Source organism: Sminthopsis crassicaudata, chromosome 3 (assembly GCF_048593235.1).
Source record: "Sminthopsis crassicaudata isolate SCR6 chromosome 3, ASM4859323v1, whole genome shotgun sequence".
NCBI classification, from domain to species: domain Eukaryota; kingdom Metazoa; phylum Chordata; class Mammalia; order Dasyuromorphia; family Dasyuridae; genus Sminthopsis; species Sminthopsis crassicaudata.
In genome coordinates, this window is record NC_133619.1 from 490003953 (window position 1) to 490022594 (window position 18642).

The following is an 18642-nucleotide window of genomic DNA, read 5'->3' on the forward strand; positions in this document are numbered from 1 at the left end:
AGGGCAGAGAGCAGGAAAAATATATATCGTTGGCATCCCTGGTCTAGTCTTAACCCTTAGTTACATGCAAAAATTTAAAGCAAATGAACTAAACTTGTAAAACCATGGGAAGGTTAATGAGTATGACTGTATATAATTTTATAACCATATTTAGTCCTCAGTTTCTTCCCTTATCATGAGGCCAGAATAATCTCCAAGTTCTCTTAAGGTTTTCACTTTATTTTCTAGTCAGTGGAGATGGGAAGAAAGCAAACACCAGAGTTTTTAGCTCCAGCCCCCTTTTCTCAGGACTCTGAAGCCCCAAGCTTATACAAAATGCTCCTCATTCCAGCTGTGACTGTGGACAAGCCACTTCCTATCCCTGTGAGTTCCCTTTTAGCTGCAACATATCTTACACTTAATATTCGTTAAAGAATTGACATTTACTAGCTGGTGATCCTGGACAAGTCACTTAAGCCTGTTTGGCTCAGTTTCCTCATCTGTAAGATGACTTGGAGACAGAAGTGGCAAACCCCTCCGGTATCTTTGCCAAGAAAATCCCAAATAGGGTCATGAATTGGATGTGACTCAACAATAACAAAAAGGTTGCTTTATCTTCACGCCATTATTAGTTAGACTGAATAGCATGTCCTGTTATTTAAGTTAAAAAAAAAAAAAAAAAAAAAAAAGGAAACTTGAGTAATCAAGCCGATAATTTTGTTCAACAATAATAGCAAGTACTAAAAGTCATCTATGATCCCAAGTGCTTTTTCCATTAGGTCAGATACACCCTAACTTTTCAGGAAAGCCTAGCAAAAGGAGATGATCCCCATCCTGGGCTTCCCTTTTGCTTTTGATGCCTGGGAGAATGTGGAAATAAGAGTGTGTGTGGAGCCCTGCCCCATGAGGCACAACTTACCTTAGCTTCACATTCTGTCCTGTGTAAGATTCGTAGGGCTTTTCCACGTGGGTGAACTCAAAGTCGAAGGTCTGGGACTGTGTGAACTCACCAGGCCTAGCTAGGTCCTTCACCAATGACACAAACTCGTGGTGATTCCCTCGATCATAGTAGAGCTCTGGGGAGACAATAATCACCTCTTCCATTTAGATTCCTTAACTCAAGTTAACACAAGAAAGCAATTGTCAGAAAATGCTATTTTATTTACTGAGACTTTAGCCAGTCCCCTTTACTCAACTACTGATCCCTACATCCCAGGGCTACCAGGTTCTTCCAGGATTTATCAGTCCATAAACTCTTCTCCCCTTCTACTCCATTTTTTTCCTCCTTGCTCTGCCCACCCTTTTTGCAATCACTGCCTCACTGAAATCCTGTGGGTCCCATAAGCAATGCAGCACCTCAGTAGTAAACTAACAGCTGTGTAAAGAGACTACAACTACTAATTTAAAATTATATACTACGAAAAGGTTTGCAAAATGCTTTACACACATTTTCTCTTTGCATCCTTTCAGTAATCCTATGAATTTGGTACAAGCATTACATCCCCATTTTACAGAACAAGAGATGGAACCATGAAAAAATGAAATGATTTACCTAAGAGTTACACAGCCCCAGCTAGGCCAAAATTCAAATCTGGTTCTTCTTGACTCTTAAGTCCAATCAATGCTCTATCTCCTAAGCTATTCTGCTTTCCATTAACCCTGTTCCCATCTTTTTAAAAAATCATACCCTATAATATATAACTGCATTAATTATAGCTAGTATATTGCGTTAAAATTTACAGAGCAGTTTACATCACAATCCTATGTGACCAACTGTCCTTTTAACTGTCCAAAGCAATTTTAGGTCAGTTATTTAATTTTAATATCATATGACCTTATCATCCTATTTGATAGAAGAGGAAAGCAAAGCCATAGGGAAATTGAGTGACATAACATCGAACATGCAGCTAATAGAGCTGGGATAAAGTCTAGAACCCAATTTCCATACCCTAGTTCAGGAGTTCTTAATCCAGGATCCATGAACATTTTTTTTTTTAAATTTTGATCTCTGCATTTCATTATCGTTTCCTTTTAAGCCTAAAAACATTAGTCTGAGAAGGGGATCTATAGATTTCATCAGACCATTTAAAAAGATCCATGATACAAAAAAGAGTAAGAATCTTAAAAATCTAATCCAATTTAGTGAATTAGGACTGTTGTTCTTCCAGTTTTCCCCCAGGAAGAATCATGATTTTTTTTCCCTCAATTATAAAATGAAGATACTGAGACTCTACTATTTGCCTCATGGGGCTATGGCAAGGTTAAGCACTTTGTGAATTAGCAAAAGGATAAATACAAATATGTTAATACAATGTATTTTAGTTGGCATAGAGTTCCAACTTGGGAGCTCACAAAGTGTGCCTGGTCCTTGATGAGAGGTTCTGATCACTTAGTCACTTTATGATGTGAAGTTTTATGTGTTCACGCTCTACCTTTTAAATTTTAGTCTTGGGTGTTTGCTTTCCCTATTCAACTGAAAATACTCTGGGGGCAGGATAACACCACATCCTGTTTTTAGAGGCCATGATATTGAAAACCTTGTTTCTTTTCTTAATAATACACCTAAAGGAAATATTCTACAGAGATAAAATCATATAAAAAGGGGGAATAAAGCTCTTGCGCTGTCCAGAAAAGCTAAAGGAAACAAAAAACAGACCAGAGTCATCTTATTTGCTGCTTGGGGAAAAAGGGGCAGGGTATCTATGGCAACAGCAAGGCTGAAACCAAGCTCTTCCCATTCCCAAGGGCCCAAGAGAACTAATCACTCCAGAGCCCAATTTAAATTGAGAGGGAGAGGAGGGGCAGAGTTCCACCCTCAAACCAAGTAAAGTAGTAAGCTATCCCAACTCTATTTTCCTTCTTTTGGTTAAGTTAATGATTGGCTTTTTATTTTTCCCTCCATCTAATACTGTTAAATATTACTTTTAAAAAATCAGCACTAAGTACCAGCAAGTTTGTTTTCATTGAAACAATCTGTTTTTTCCATCTTCATTTACAGAGACAAGAGTGCCATCCTTCTCAATCCAGATCCATCGATTCCACTTTTTGTGTTTCTCAGTACTATAATTACCTTTCAGCTCTGACAAAGGTATTATTGGAGCCCCAAGGAGAGCCCACCACCATTTTATTGAAGATTCTTTCCTTGGGACACCAAGATGTCAAAGAATTCCAAAGTATTTCTCTCTGCTGCCCTATCAGACCTTTCTAATAGTATGGTCAGGGTAATTATGGGATTAGCTTCAGGATTCTTCTTTCCCTCAAAGACTTAATAGACCAAGGAAGAATATCTTGGGAAATGAAGCATGCTTCCCTAAACCATATAAACAATAAATCATTTTTTAATGCTACATAGACTTGTTTACCTTTACTTTGCTACATTTACATTTCAAAGGCCAAATAATCTCTTTTTTTCTTTGAAGGAATGATTGAAAATAAGTAATCTTCTTGAAAGTCTACTTTTTTCTCAGAATCATATGATTAGACCTACTGGATGTTATTTTAATTTTTTAGAGGCAACTAGGTGGCAAAATGAATAGAGCACTTATCCAGGAGTCAGGAAGTACTAAATTCAAGCCTAACATCAAACTCTTAATAATTCTTTGACCTGACCAAGTCACTTGACTTCTGTCTGCCTCAATTTCCTCCCTTTCAAGATGGTGAAAACAAATCTTTCAGGATTATTGTGAGGATCAAATAAAATATTTGCATAACACTTAGCACATAGTGAGCACTTAATAAATGCAGTTTCCCTTGATGGATAGATTCCATAGGATTTGAATAGCTACTTCTGGATAATTCCTTCTGCCAATTAAATTGTTTCACATTGGAATTTTGCACTTGAGGAGTAATATTATTTGGGATTCCCTTTTGATGGTGTCTTTAATGCACTCTGCTTTCTTTTTCTGGCATTTCTTGGCAATTTAATGGCATGATTTTTTCAAAAGTGTGGTTTGATTTAATTGCATTTCTCAGACTCAGTGAATTGTCTTCAGGAAACATTTGGACAGGTTACTTCAATTATATTTTCAATTTTGATGTATTAAAAAAAATTCTGGTTCTGATGTTGCATTCTGCACAATATCTCTTTTTCAGTGTGCTTTATTAAGATTTTTTTCCATCTGCTCTAAATTATCAATTAATTGGCTTTTCAAAAAATCTACTCATAGTATTTTTTTAATATTTATTTTTATGAACGATTGTATATGCATGCTGTTCTTAACAGATAGTAATCTCCTTAAGAACAGCGCCCAATTCATTTTATGTTTTTATATGTACACAAGTTAGTACAATGTAGTACAGAGAAGACCATTAATAAATGCTGGATGTCTTTCCAAATTACTCTTTGAGCTCTAATTTTCTTCTTTAATTCTTTCATTTACTTCTAACTTACTTTTGAAGATACTGTGGTTATCTCCATCTTATTTCTAGTGATGAGGTAAGGATTAGTTGTTATTGTAATATCCTGTTTTTATGCCATGAAGAGTTCTTTCTTTTTATCCTGTAGTTCTTACTCAGTGTACTAGGATCCCATTTCTGTCTGTTTCTCTTTTTTTGGCTATTTAAAACAACAACAACAACAACAACAGAAATACTTGATATCTTTTTTACATCACTTTCATTTCCAAAGTGTCCTTTACTATCTCCAATCCAAAATAACAAAAAATATGAGGAAAAAAATCAGTTCAGAAAACCCAACATTATCAACAGTCTGACAATATATGGTATGCAAAAGTCCATACCCGCCCATAAATGGATTTTTCTTGCATCACTAACAGTGTCAGATTCACTTCAAGTGTTTTTCTCTTAGATCCATAGAAGCCTTATCTTTTATTAGGTTATAACAGGAAAGTTGGTTATTGTGTAATGGGACTAGATTTTGCTTTTTCATCATTATTATTTGAGTTGTGATGCTCCTATGGTAATAGTTCTATCTTGCAGTTTGCTGAAGAACTAGATTTCCTTTATACACTGTGAATGTTTAACAAATCAAGGATATATTGGCAAAGAACTGGAGTCATAAAAAAATGTAGCAAACCAAGTAACTGTCAGTTTCAAAAAGTAAAAATTGCAGGGGTACAGTTGTAAATAATGTTCATTAAAAAAAAACAAAAACAAAAAAACTATTCCTATCTATTAGCTCCAGTCCCTGAAAGCCAGACATTTCAGAATAGAAAGCAGAAATTTAAAATAGATTATCTGAGAAGGAAGTTCTCCTTTATCAAACCCCCTTCTAAAACAAACAGAAGGAAACCAATTTTGCATCCAGGTTCTCATTTCAAAAGTTCAGAACTATTGAGAAATGAATTCACTCAAGTCAGAAACTGATCTGACATTTCACCACTAGACTGTAATCTTGGGACCTGCTGCTGAGTGAAAGGATTACTATTATTCTGGATCTCATACTGGCTCTTAGTCTTGGAAAGAACACAAGGCAGTATGGCCAAGTCCAGAGTGTCTCTTCTTCATCGTTAAGTCTCAACTATAGCTTGGCAAGCTGGAGAAGCAATTAAGATTTTTGACCTGCTGGACTGAAAATGAGTCATAACTTAGTTTTGTTCCAAGCCATACCTTTCTGTGTAGAATAAATTAATTCAAATAAGCATTAAGTGCCTACTGTGAGTTAGGCATTATGCTAGATGTTGGGGACACACCAAAAAATTAGCTCCTGCCCTCAAAAGCTTATATTCCTAAGAGTAAAAATATTGATATAGATAAATACAAAACACAGACAAACTAACTTAGGTGAATGAGATATTAGGGAAGTGGGGGAAGGCCTTATGTAAGTAGTAGCCCATGAGTAGAGCTTTCACAGGCTGCATACTTCCCTTTTTACTTCTGTAACTGCAAATAATCACTTGTTATACTTTATTGAGAATTGTTTGCATTAATCACCTAAAATTTACAAATCCTTTAATATTTTTGGAAATATGTCTTTGATAATTATATTACAAATATAGGTATCTTGTTAATACAGACTCAACTGTACTAATGAGTTAAAGTAGTGGCTTGGAAAATGCAAATTAGGGGAAAAAATTAAAAAGTATATCTATTTATTTGTGGAATACATAATGTTTGCTTATTTTTTCCCCTTCCTTCCTAGATTAAACTTTGTGATTATATTTGACTTACCCAAGTGCTATTCCATTTCTACTTCATAGTTTTCCTGTCTTCCTTCAAGTCTTGGCTATAGTCCTACCTTCTACAAAAGAAATCTTTCCTAGAACGTATTTGATTTTTATGGAGTCATTTGTATGCTGTCTGCACTTTATTACACTGGTAGATCCCTGACACAGGGCCTAGCACATAGTAGGCACTTAAACATAAGCTGATTGTTAAGGGACAGGAAAATTCTCTGAAAGTCTCCACAGCTGTAGATCATAACATCTGAAGGAGTTGCAGGGCAGCCTTTGCTGACACAGGTGTTGCTTGCGGACCGGGAATGAGAGGCAGAGGGAAGAGGAGAGAGGTCAGAGACCAGCAACTGCCTCTCAGTCTCCTGGTATCATCCTCTCATAAGAGATCCATTCTGTAAGTCTGGGTTAGATCTCCAGCAGCCACTGTCAGGTGGCTCCTGTATGATAACATATGGTGTCTAAACGTGGGGTATACAAGAAGCAGCAGCGTTCCAGAGCTGTTCGTGAGTAGGATCCTCCTAGAGTTCCATTGGTAATCCGTGGGGAAGGAAAGGAAGAAGAGCCTTTTTTAGTCAGTGTAATTAAATAGACCAGCCCATCAAAGGGCTGAGCTAGGAGACTGATGAGAGACTGTTCTGACTACAGTCCTCTTCTTTGGAAAGTTTGCCTTCATGATATCTCTCACAAGATCAACACCTGCTACAACCATCCAGAAGTGATAGTGCTGCTGTCAGGTGGCTTTTGTATGTCAACAGCTGATTAAACCTTTAAGGCCCCTTAAATAAAGTCCTCAGCAAACTATTCTATGTGATAGTGATTTCTCTCTACTGTGATTTCCTACAGCATTTACTAGCCATTACTATTCACTATAGTTCATATGTGGTTCACAATTTATTTGCTGAATGGAACTTTAAAGATTATCTAGTTTTACTTTCAATAAAATACCTTGTATTCATATATTTTGTATGTGTAGTTATATCTCCTCACCTCCTTTTTCAGTTCTTTGAGAATAGACATTTCTGTCTTATACTCTGAAAATATTATCACTCACTTTTGTAAAAAAAATGCACACTCAGTAAATGCCTACTAAATATAATTAAACCTAAAATGAGTTATTTTCTAAATAGGGTATTAAGCAAAGGTTTCAAAATATGTTGAGTGGTGAGCAGAAACTAATCTGATAATAAAAGAGTATAAATAAAAAAACCGAGAAATAAAACAGTATAAATTAAAAAACTGAGAACTTGATAGCCTCTGGCACACTGACATAACACCCTTCACAATCTTCCTCTGTCCCCCTCAATATTTAGGAGGACTTAGCCACAACTTTGCATAAGAATGTTTAGTAGACTGAAACGAAAAACCACAAAACAAAACTTGGGTTCTCTAGACTTTTAGCATTTTTTTCTGCCACAGGTTTTGATGAACAAGAAGCTCAGGCAAGTTTATGATAAGCTAGGGTGAACTATTTGAGCTGAGTGTGGGAGATTAAGTGTATGTACCCCACTCCTCACTCCCTGTCAAGTAGAGAACAGTTCCTAACTCAAAAACAGTTGCTTCTTAGAAGGAGCAAAGGGGCGAAGCCTGAAGCCAGACTAGCAGTCACCATTTGTGTCCTCCAAAACCCACAAATGTTTTTGTAAATGGAAAAAAAATTTAAAATTTTATTTAAGAGAGAGAGAGAGAGAGAGAGAGAGAGAGAGAGAGAGAGAGAGAGAGAGAGAGAGAGAGAGAGAGAGAGAGAGAGAGAGAAGAGAGAAGAGAGAAGAGAGAAGAGAGAAGAGAGAAGAGAGAAGAGAGAAGAGAGAAGAGAGAAGAGAGAAGAGAGAAGAGTGAAGAGTGAAGAGTGAAGAGTGAAGAGTGAAGAGTGAAAGAGAGAGAAGCGTATCCAGGACAAGTAACAGGGTTCTCAAATGTGATTTTTTTTTTGGGGGGGATAACATAACTAGTAGCAGCAACACAGAAGTATTGATCACTAAGTTCAGGGAGTCTGGGTCTTCAGAAAATAAAGAGAAATCCTTCTGAAAAAGTCTAGGGTTCAAATGTGAGTGCTAAGCCAATTCTCTGGATTTATAATTGCTCAGTACAATCTATTTGATCAACTTTTAAAACATTGGAATGGAAGCTGTTTGAAAGCAGGGGCTTTGTCTTTTGGTGAACAGAGAGCAAAGACCCAGATAATTCACAATGGCACCTAATAAGCATTAACTCTTTATTTAGCAATGAAGTATGTGATTTATCTTCCAATGGTTTGCTAAATATTTTTTTTTTTTAGAGGCTGGGGTTAAGTGACTTGCCCAGGGTCACACAGCTAGGAAGTGTTAAGTATCTGATACCAAATTTGAACTTGGGTCCTCCTCAATTCAAGGCTGGTGCTCTATCCACTGCACCACCTAGCTGCCCCCTAGTTTGCGAACTCTAACAATGGTTTGCAATCTCAACATACAATGTGCAGTGATTAAGAGGCAATGACAAATAACTTGAGTAATATACCAAAGAGGTCCAAGATAAAAATTTTCCTATTGAGAATCTACAAAACCATTCATCCAGTGGACAGCACAGCTTGGATTTGTAATGGGAACAAAGGAAGTATCTTTATTTTAGGCCATCCCAAACATAAATATCTTTTAGTAGCACCTTTAACTCATCTTTTTGAATTACTGATCAATTAAAGACAACCCATGAGTCACCTACTCTAAGAAGCCTCCCTGAATCCTCTTAATTGGTAAATGACCTCTCTCAATCTAATTTTTCAAAGCCCTTTACCCCGTCTTACATTCTTATGCATTAATCTGTTATAGTTCCTTAACTAAATTATTAGCTATATAATGGAAGGAACTATAAGGCACCAATAGATACAACTTTGTATCTATTAGATATTTATCTATAGATACTTTGTATCTTCTCTCTTCTGCACACATTAAATCAATACCTCTCTTCTAACAGGCATTGGTTGCCTATCATTTGTCTTGCCATTGCTTTCTAGGGACTACTTTATACTGATTTGCCTTCCGGTCCCTGGTTGTTGCCATATAATCTATTATATCCTACAGACCACTTAATCTTTCTATAAGCCCAATAGCTGAAACCTTTTATATGTCTGTCTATATATTACTCATTTTAGACTTGATTTCTCCAACATACCCCAATTTGTTACTGGGAAATCTCTATTTTGCAAGATCCAATCAATCTTGTGCTCACACCTCATTAATGCCTTCTACCTCTCTGATAATAGGCAGAGCAATGAACATCACCATCTGGATGTTAGGAATGATATATCATTTCCCACCTAGCTTGTACTTCTTTGGTTTCTCTAGGCCAATCTCCCCTGCCCACCCCAAGCTGTTCAGCTTTTTTAATGTGTTGTTTTCCCTTCTCCCACTCCCCACCTTGGACTGTAAGCTTCCTGAGGATATTTTCATATCAGCATAACAGCTTTTGGCACAGAGTAGGAGCTTAATATGTTTGACTATGTTTCTCTTCTAATTATAATGAGACCACGGTCTGTTTAGCTTTTAATATTTGTATTCTCAATGCTTGGCACATACATTACATTACATTAGCCTGGATTGTTCCATGACTCTGCCCTTTTCTTACCATAAATAATCTTGCCTGAGGAATACTCTCCTTGTTTAATAGTAGACAAAACTAGGGACTAGCGCATTCTGCTTCATACAAAGCCTCAATCAACTGCCTAGAATACTCAGACTAACTCAAAGTGTTCAATTAGAAGAATTATCAGTGTAAACAGTTTCTGAGACAGAATTACTAGCAAAATTTTAGAATGCATTATTAAAGAGGATTTTAGAAACAGAAGGACTATCAAGAGTTATTAAGAACAAGTAATGGAAGACTGACCTCATTCTTTTCACAGAGACTTTACTTAGACTGTCAGGTCAGGAGAATGTTGTACGACACAGCATATTTATATTTTGTCAAAGTATAAGAGCTTAAAAGATGGTTTTTGTGGGCAAGGGTTTACATGGTCTAGTTTTAGTATAGTTAGGTGTACTAAAACTAGTTGGACAGTTAGGCATAGTCATTAATGCATGAATGCACACTTGGAGGGAGGTCTATAGGAGAATGCTTGCTTCTAAGAGTTGTTCTTGGATTGATAGTTGACAACTTTTAAAATCTTGCCTTATAGATGAAAACAGAGATGAAATGCCTATCAATTATACACAATGACACAACGCAGGGAGGGACAGCTAACAAAGAAAGGCAGAAATTAGGATCCAAAAAGCTCTTGAAAGACTAGGACAATGAGCTAGGCCCAATAAATGCAAAACTGTAGACTTGATTTTAAAAAAATCAACTGCACAAGAGAAAAGGGATCCATGCTGGCTAAAAGAGCTAGAGGTTTTAGTAGACAGAAAGTTCATTGAATCATCAGTCTTTTCTGGCAGACAAAAAGAACTAATGCAATCACAAATGGCATTAATAAGGCAGTGTCCAGAATGTGGGAGGATCCAATCTTCTCTAGGCCTTTTTGTTGAATTCAGGGTACATTTTGGGTTGGGGAAAACCTGAAATATTCAAAGAAGGTCAATTAAGATCAGTCAGAGTAACTGGAAATTTTCCAGGAGACTGAAGACAGTGGGGACCTGAAAATTAACCTCAAGCACCTGAAGGGCTGTCATAATGAAGTAGGATTAAATTTTTCAGCTTGGCCACAGAAGAACAAAATTATAAGTAAATGGAAGCTGCAAAGAAGCAGATTTCAGTTTGATGGTACAAAAACTTCCTAACAATGCTGTGCACATAGTTAAGAAATGGTGACTAATTCAGTTTGGCTGAAATATGCATTGCTTAAAGGGGAACAAGGGTGGAAAGGTGGGTTGAAGCCAGATTGTGAAGACTGTTTTCATCTTTGCATGCCTCCTACAACATCTAACCTGATAGCTTATATTTCATCTGTAAAATCAGGATAATAATAGCATCTACCACATAAGGTTGTTGTAGGGAATAAAATCAAGTACATAAAAATTGCTTTGCACGCCTTAAAGTTCTATATAAATGTCAGCTATTATTGTATTTAATCAGTATTTATAACTGTTGACTTAAAAAAAATTAGAGCTACCCAAAATGAGGATGGGCTACTTTAGGAGATAATGAGTTTCCATACACCAAAGCTTTAAGTGAAGGTTGATTACTATACTGAGGATACTACAGATGGGGATTCCCATTTAGATGTGGATCAGAAGCTTTGGGAGACTGCTTTCAACTTGAGATTCTGTAAAATAACCACAATGATGTCTTTTGAATCAAGAATTAGATCCAGACCACGAAAGCAAAGTACACAGTGTTTTCTTCCATCCTTTCCTTATAATCCAGGCAGAATCACAGAATCTCAGGACTTTTTTCTACAATATAAGCTTCAAGAAAAGGAATTGTCAGAATTTTAAAACTAGGAACCTTCTCTTCTCTTTATCATGTGGTACTGACTCAGGTAGGGTTCCAGGGTGATGGGGAAAATACAGCCAAAATATATCTCATAACCTATCATTAAACTCTAAACCAGGGATTCTCAAACTACTGCTTACGGGCCAGATGTGGCCTACTGAGGACATTTATGCAGCCTGCTGGGTTATGGCAAATGGGCTGAGGGGCGGAGACAGAGTGTATGTTTTTACTATAGTCTGGCCCTCCAATAGTCTGAGGGACAGTGAACTGGCCCCCTATTTAAAAAGTTTGAGGACCACTGCTCGAAACATTCCATTAAAACATCAAATTCTAGTTAGGGGGAACCTTTTTTTTTATGTCCCCCAAATTTTAGTGCAACACCTATTTCTGTATTTTTAAAAACATCTGTGAAATCTTGGAAAACACCCAAAGAAAGCCAACTAGTTAAATACCTACATTAATTTATTTACTAAAGTGTTTCTTGTAAAGTGTTTCTTCAAAGGATGTAGATCTCATTCTTCCAGCTCTTTTCAAGACACAATTAATTTCCGTAAATGATTTAAAGCAACAACAATCAAAAAATACTCCTACAGGGTCAGTCTGGTCTCAGGCTGGTTTGACTTTCTTTTTCCACAAAGAGGCAAGATCCTTTAAACAGCACTAGACGAGGAAGGTTAGAAATCTGGCTTCCTGTTTTGCCCCGCTGCCGACAGGCACACAATAGAGACATTTTCATTTTATATAGGAATTCCTAATTTTCTCTTCATCTGAAAAATGGCGATAAAACCTCTGCTGACTTCACATGAAGATAATGATATTTATCCATTACACTCTGAAAAAGACCTATATGAAAAGTATATATATTATGGATTTTCCAAAGGTCTTCTCTAGGCCACATGATAATTCCTATGAATCCAGTCCTTGACCTATTAATAGAGTTTATTTCAGAATAACTCAAAAGTGAAATAAGCAAAGAAAATGTTAAGATTCAGAATCTGAGACAATTTGGCCTTGAATGGCATGTGCTGCAAAGCTACTTCAATATTATTACCGTTATTGACATTGTTATTTTTTGCTGAGAGGTGACAGACAGCTATGAAACTACAATATATAATTGTGGCACACACACACACACACACACACACACACACACACACACACACACACACACACACTTACCTCCTGCTTTTCTATATACAAGCAGCTCAAAATTAGGCTAATAAGAAGAGGAAATGAATGAGCAGGTTTCTTCCCAGTCTGACAGATAATAAAAGCCCTGTACCATCCACCAGAGACAGAGAGTGGTGCTGCCTTTCCTCTGAGGCTCAACAGTGGAGACATACAATAAGAAGACACCAAAGACTAAAAAGGGGTTACTCCAAGAATCAAGAACCCAAAGCACCTACAAGGTCAGAGTAACAAATCAAGACCATGAAAAGAGCCCGTGGCTGCAGCCTGGAAAAAGGATGAGATTTTCCAGGTCCAAGAGTCCAAAGCTTCTGACAATGGTCAGAGTATGTCAGATCAAGACCCCGAAGAGAGCTTAGCTGCAGGCACAAGAGTGAAGACAGCCCCGCTCCAGTTACCCCTCCCTTTTTGTTCTGCTCTCTCCCCACCTCCCTCCAACCGCTCCCAGGACCAGACAAGAGGCCTGTCTAAGACGGAAAGAACTTTGAAGCTCTGGAGATCTGAAGATCTAGGTCTGGATCTTCAGCTCTGCTTGTATTGGCTACAGTAACCTTGGACAACACTTAACTTCTCTGGGCCTCAGTTTCCTCATCTGTAAAATGGGGGACCACCTGTTCTGTTCTTCACGGGGTGGCGGCTAGGATTAAATGAGATAATGCATGTGAAAATTCCTTCCCCCTCACTATAAATATTAAGGGCAGTTATTGTAATGAGCATCAACCCCTCCCCACATCCTTCCACCCCCAGAAGCCCTCTCCCCCTGACGGTGCGGAGACATTTCAGGCCGAGGCTGCCTGCCTCCCCTCCCCTCCATCCTTTCTCCCCCCCTCTCCCCCGCCCCACCCTCCCCCCCAGTCCCAGGGCTCGGGGCAGAGGCAGTGCTTCCATGCAGTTTCTCTGGGTCCGAGCCCCAGCAGGCGCACTCACCGATCTGTCCAATGAACTCGATCTTGATGCCCTGGTGCTCCAGCCGCTTGTTGGGGTTCTTGAGCGCGAGGCTCACCTTCCCGGAGACGGTCTCTCCATCGTAAAATAGGAAATACTTCTCTTTCTTGCCATCCTCCGTCTTGTGCTCCGCTCGCTTCCTGCTCTCGGCATCGCTCAGCAAAATCTCCACCTCGGCGCTCTGCCCGAAGCCGAAGAAGCTCATCTCCCCGCCGGCCGCTCGGCCTGGCCTGGCCCGGGCAGGGGGCTGGCGACGCTGCACCCGCGGCGGGGCTGCCCGGGCGAGGCGAGCCGGGCGTGGGGATGCAACGCCCCGAGCAGGAGCGAACGAAGCCTCGGCAGCCCCAGGAGCAGCACGGAGCCAGGGGGCCCGGCACGGCGGGGTGCACTCCCTGCAAAGCCCCCCGAGGAGCCGGCCCCCAGCCTCCGCCCCGGGCACGCACCGCTAGGCTTCGCTGGCTACGCGGCAGAGGGGGGCGGGGGTCCTGGATGAGGGGAGCCAGTCTCTAGCCCCGGATACGCGCGTGACTCCGGACGCATGCGCGCCGCCCCTCCCTCCGCCCTCCTCTTCCCCTCCCTGGGCTCACTGCGCAAACGTCGCGGAATGGGGTCGTGCCTCCGTTCTTAGGAGGGTTGAGGGGCGTTCCATTAGGATTACCAGCCCGGCGGAATGATAGCTGCCTCGAGGGGCGCTGAATTTCACTTTCCATTTTAATTCCCTTCCTTCGGAGAGTTTACACACCCACCAGTACTTCCATGCGCTCTGACTAGGGAGGCCCCTGGCGCATGCGTTGCCTAGAAGGAAAAAGGCGATCAATTCCCACTTGTTTTCACTTGGGATGGCGTGGAGATCTTTTTCATCCTGAAGTAAAGGGGGAAGAAAATTTTGGTTTGTCACTGAATCTGCTGTTTCCCAGCTCAAAAACAATTAGAAAGGGGACCACTTGACCTTAAGAATTACTTCCTCACGGAGTGGACTTCCGGCTGCCGCCATTCGGCGCGTGGGCGTCACGAGCCATCGCGGATTGGCCGATGTACAAGGGACTTCGGGGTTGTGGTTGGCTGGAGAAAAGGGGCCCTTGCACCGTGGTTGGTCGATGTGGAAGAAACGGAGCGCGCGCGGAGCAAGTTTTGAAAGTAGACCAGAAGGCTGCTGATTCTTCTGGACCATGTCGCTGCGGCCGAGTCTTGGGAACTGCTTTGGGCGCTGGTGTCCCTCTGGTCTCAGCCTAGGTGAGGAAATAGAGAGAAAGAGAGGGCAGGCTCGGGAGGGGGCGGAGAGGCGAACGGAGGAAGGAATGGAACCCAGCCGTCCTCGCTAGCCCTCTAGCCAGTGACAGCCAAGCCCCGCCCTCCCTCCCACCTCGGTCTTGGAGGAGGAGGGGGGAAATTGGAAGCTTCTGTAGATCTCTCCTGTGTGGGCATTCTCTCTACTGGTGCCGATCGCCATCCATTCTTGTATTCGCTCTAGCCTCCTACAGACCTTAGCTTTCCTATCGTCATTCGCTGTCTGCCTCTCTCTTTTGGACCAGCTCATGTATTTGCTCATTCGTGCATTTCTTTGACGATTTCATTTGTCTGTGGATTACATTATGTTGTGGCTGCGAGGCGGCACGGCATGATGGCTTGAAGGAGAGTTAGCACTGCCTCTGAAATGTAACGAGCTGTGGGACGGGCGAGTCGTTCCACGTTGTGGCGCTGCCGGCCGCCGATCTGCCTCTAGGTTGCGCAGCTCTCACTCCCAGTTGATTGTCCGGACCTTAGTGCTCGTTCTCATAGTTTTTTCTTGTCTTGTTTGAGTGAACGCTTGAATGGTTGTTAGTCTCAGCTGAGAGTGTCCTATGCTGTGGGTCTGTCTCCTTTGTTGTTGTTGTTTTTGGTGGGGTTTTAAAAAAATACTTTTTTATTGATGTTTCTCTACTTCATAATTTTGGCCAGTATCCTTTTCCTCTCTCCCTGAGAGCTATCTCCTATATAAACTAGTATGCTTATAATATATTTTTATTCATTTCGTTAGATATTTCCCAATTGCATGTAAATCTTTTAACAATCTTTTAAAAAAAACTTTTGAGTTCCAAGTTCTTTCCCTTTGAGAAGGTAAGCAATTTGATATACATTATACCTGTGAAGTGATGAAAAATATGCAAGTAGTATTGTTAAAGAAATAAAAGAAAAAGAAGAGGAAAAAATCAGCACAAGGGCCTTTTTTGATCTTAATGCAATTAACATTCAGGAAGATGCTGGTGTAATGATAGAAGCTCTGGATTTGGAATTGGAAGACCTGAGGTTGAATCCTGCCATTTACTAATCAGTCAGCCAATAAATATTTATTATTAAATTTTTTCCAACTCTTTGTGACCCCATTTGTGCTTTTCTTGGCAAAGATCCTGTATTCTTTTGCCATTTCCTTCTCCAGTTAATTTTACATATGAAGCCACTAAGGGAAACAGTGTTAAGGGTCTAGGAAATGCCTGAAGTCACATTTGAACTCAGGTCTTCCTGACTCTAGGTGGACACTCTTATCTCCTGAGGCACTTAGCTACCCCCCACCCAAATCCTTCTGTAGCTTTGCTTCTCTCTTTTCACTATGCTACATTGCTTCTTACATATTACCAGCTATCCAGGATCTGAATGGCATTTCATCTCCCATCTGCAGGCATTTTCTCTCAATGTCCCCGCTCTTGGAGTGTTTTCCCTATTTACTGGATGAATGTCTTTAAGTGCTACCTAAAATTGCACATTTCCAACCCCACTTAACTCTAGTGCTCTTGCCTCTTTTAACTATTTCCTATTTATTTTGTGTGTAGCTTATAATAAATATATACATATTTGTTTGCTTGTCTATCTCAGCAGAGTATGATCTTAGAACAAGGCCTGACACATAGGAAACACTTAATAGCATAGTAAGTGGTTAGGTGGCCTAGGCCTACAATCAAGAAGACCCAGCTTTCCAAGTTCAAATCTGGACTCAGATACAAGTTATGTTATACACGATAAGTCACTAAAGCCTAATTACCTTAGATTTTGGGATTCCCTGTACATGCATGTTATTTCTTTAGGCCAAACAGGAAAATTTACCAGGTCAAAGATTTTTCTTTCCTACTTTCTTTTCCTCTCAGTACCTAGCACTGAATATGCACATATATGGAACAAATTAAAGGAGTTATTTTTGGTTTGTTTTTTGTTTTTTTTTGTTGTTTGTTTGGTTGGTTTTTTTAAGGGGAGGCACTAGCCCTCACTTTGGGAACAAGTGACAGAATTTAATGTAGAAAATGACACTTTGAAGCAAACCAAAGATGAAATTCTGTTAGGCTTTTAAAGCCTTTTATTACCTGGTCCCAACCTATCTTTCCAATCTTTGTTATAAGAAACAACTGGTTGGTATAGTGGATTCAGCTTCTGTTGGAATTGGAACTATCAGGAGGCCAGTATCATTACCTATGTGACTAAGCATGTTACTTAACATCTCTTGGCCTCGGTTTTCTCATCTTTAAGATGAGAAATTAAATTAGGCCAAAGCTTTTAAAATTGTTTTGAAACCCCATATGGGATCCTGAATCTGAATGTGATGATTGTGAAAAATTAGGCAACAGGTAAAAAGTTACTGAGCACAATGACCAAAAATTGATTTAAAATCAAACTTATGATGAATCCAAAGTGTTTCTGACAGTGCTTATCTGTGTGAATCCCAGGACTTCAATGCAGCCTTGAATCTGAATACACATCATGCATACTTTACACTGCATATGTATGAGTGTTGCCAGAAATAACTCAGCTCAGATTCAAGAGGGGATTGTGGAGAAATGTCTTGGGTTTAAAACAAAGTTTAACAAACTGTGGACTAGTTAATCTCTAAGATGCTTTCTAGCTCCAAATCTGTGTGTCCTTATGATCCTTTGAAGTGACTCCCAGGTTGTAACTAGATCCTTCTGTTTAGTTGCTTTAATTTGGAGATAAAGTGGGGATAAGAAATTTTAGTTCTCTACTTTCTGGCCCTTTTTGAAGAGAGTGAGAGAGAGTGAGCGTGTGTGTGTGTGTGTGTGTGTGTGTGTGATGAAGAGTATTGATTTTCTTATGTCCCAGTTATCTGCAGTGGATATAAACACATAAAATGCAATCAGTTAACTTGATGGTGGCTCTTTTTGCAAATGATCAGTATCCTATTCAGAGTTGCCTCTGAATATACAATGAAACCATCTCATTTATGTCTTTTCAAGTAGAGTTTGTGAGCTACCCTCCGTTGGATTTTATGTATATAGCAGAAATGTCAACGTTCTGTATATCACTTAAGATAAAGAAAGGTAATGATTTATGTTTGTGAAGGGAATATCCCACCATGAGGTCATGCAGAAGGCTTGAACAACTGGACTTCTCAGAGCATCTTTGTATCTGCTGCTAATTTAATACTATATCTTAATACTTAACACCATATATATGTATATATACATTATATATTAAATATATATTCGCCATAAAATAATATGATCTGGATTTATATAAAAAAGGAAAACATAAATATTATCAGTAACTGACATTTAGATAGTTTTTAAGATTTATAAAGGATTTAACATAGATTATATCATTTAAAACATAATAATTCTGTGAAGTAGGGTACTACAGATAATATTATTCCATTTTACAGATGAGGAAATTGAGATTGAAAAAATAATTGACTTGTCCATGATTTACATAGCTTAGTAAATGAAGTTAAGTTTGAAACCAGATCTAAGTCTGTCACTTTATCCATTATGTTCTGTTGCTTGTTTTCTTTTATTTCTGATCTTTTTTCTTGGCCCTTGTAAAGATTTGCATTATTGCTTTGCACACATACATACACACACACACACACACACACACACACACTTTTTTTTTTTTTTTTTTTTTTTTTGCTGAGGCAATTGGGGTTAAATGACACACAGGGTCACCCAGCTAGGATGTGTTAAGTGTCTGAGGCCAGATTTGAACTCAGATCCTCCTGACTTCAGGACTGGTG

General features: G+C 39.3%; 3 protein-coding genes across 5 annotated transcripts in view; 2 read left to right on the plus strand and 1 right to left on the minus strand.

Annotated features, from left to right (window-relative positions):
• Positions 1-3324, plus strand: part of THYN1 (thymocyte nuclear protein 1) — a 24225-nt gene extending 20901 nt beyond the window's left edge. For both annotated transcript variants that reach the window (XR_012488334.1, XR_012488333.1), the window contains exon 9: positions 2978-3324. The gene's annotated coding sequence lies outside the window, so the exon portion shown is untranslated. The remainder of the gene's footprint in view (positions 1-2977) is intronic.
• Positions 1-14191, minus strand: part of VPS26B (VPS26 retromer complex component B) — a 23866-nt gene extending 9675 nt beyond the window's left edge. The window contains exons 1-2 of the mRNA XM_074303752.1: positions 13632-14191; positions 899-1055 (exon numbers count right to left, since the gene is read on the minus strand). Coding sequence (XP_074159853.1) covers positions 899-1055; positions 13632-13854 — 380 coding nt within the window. The 5' untranslated portion in view covers positions 13855-14191. The remainder of the gene's footprint in view (positions 1-898; positions 1056-13631) is intronic.
• Positions 14192-14687: 496 nt separating this feature from the next.
• NCAPD3 (non-SMC condensin II complex subunit D3) overlaps positions 14688-18642 on the plus strand; it is a 113168-nt gene continuing 109213 nt past the window's right edge. For both annotated transcript variants that reach the window (XM_074303749.1, XM_074303750.1), the window contains exon 1: positions 14688-14882. In XM_074303749.1, the coding sequence (XP_074159850.1) occupies positions 14819-14882 (64 nt within the window). In that variant the 5' untranslated portion in view covers positions 14688-14818. The remainder of the gene's footprint in view (positions 14883-18642) is intronic.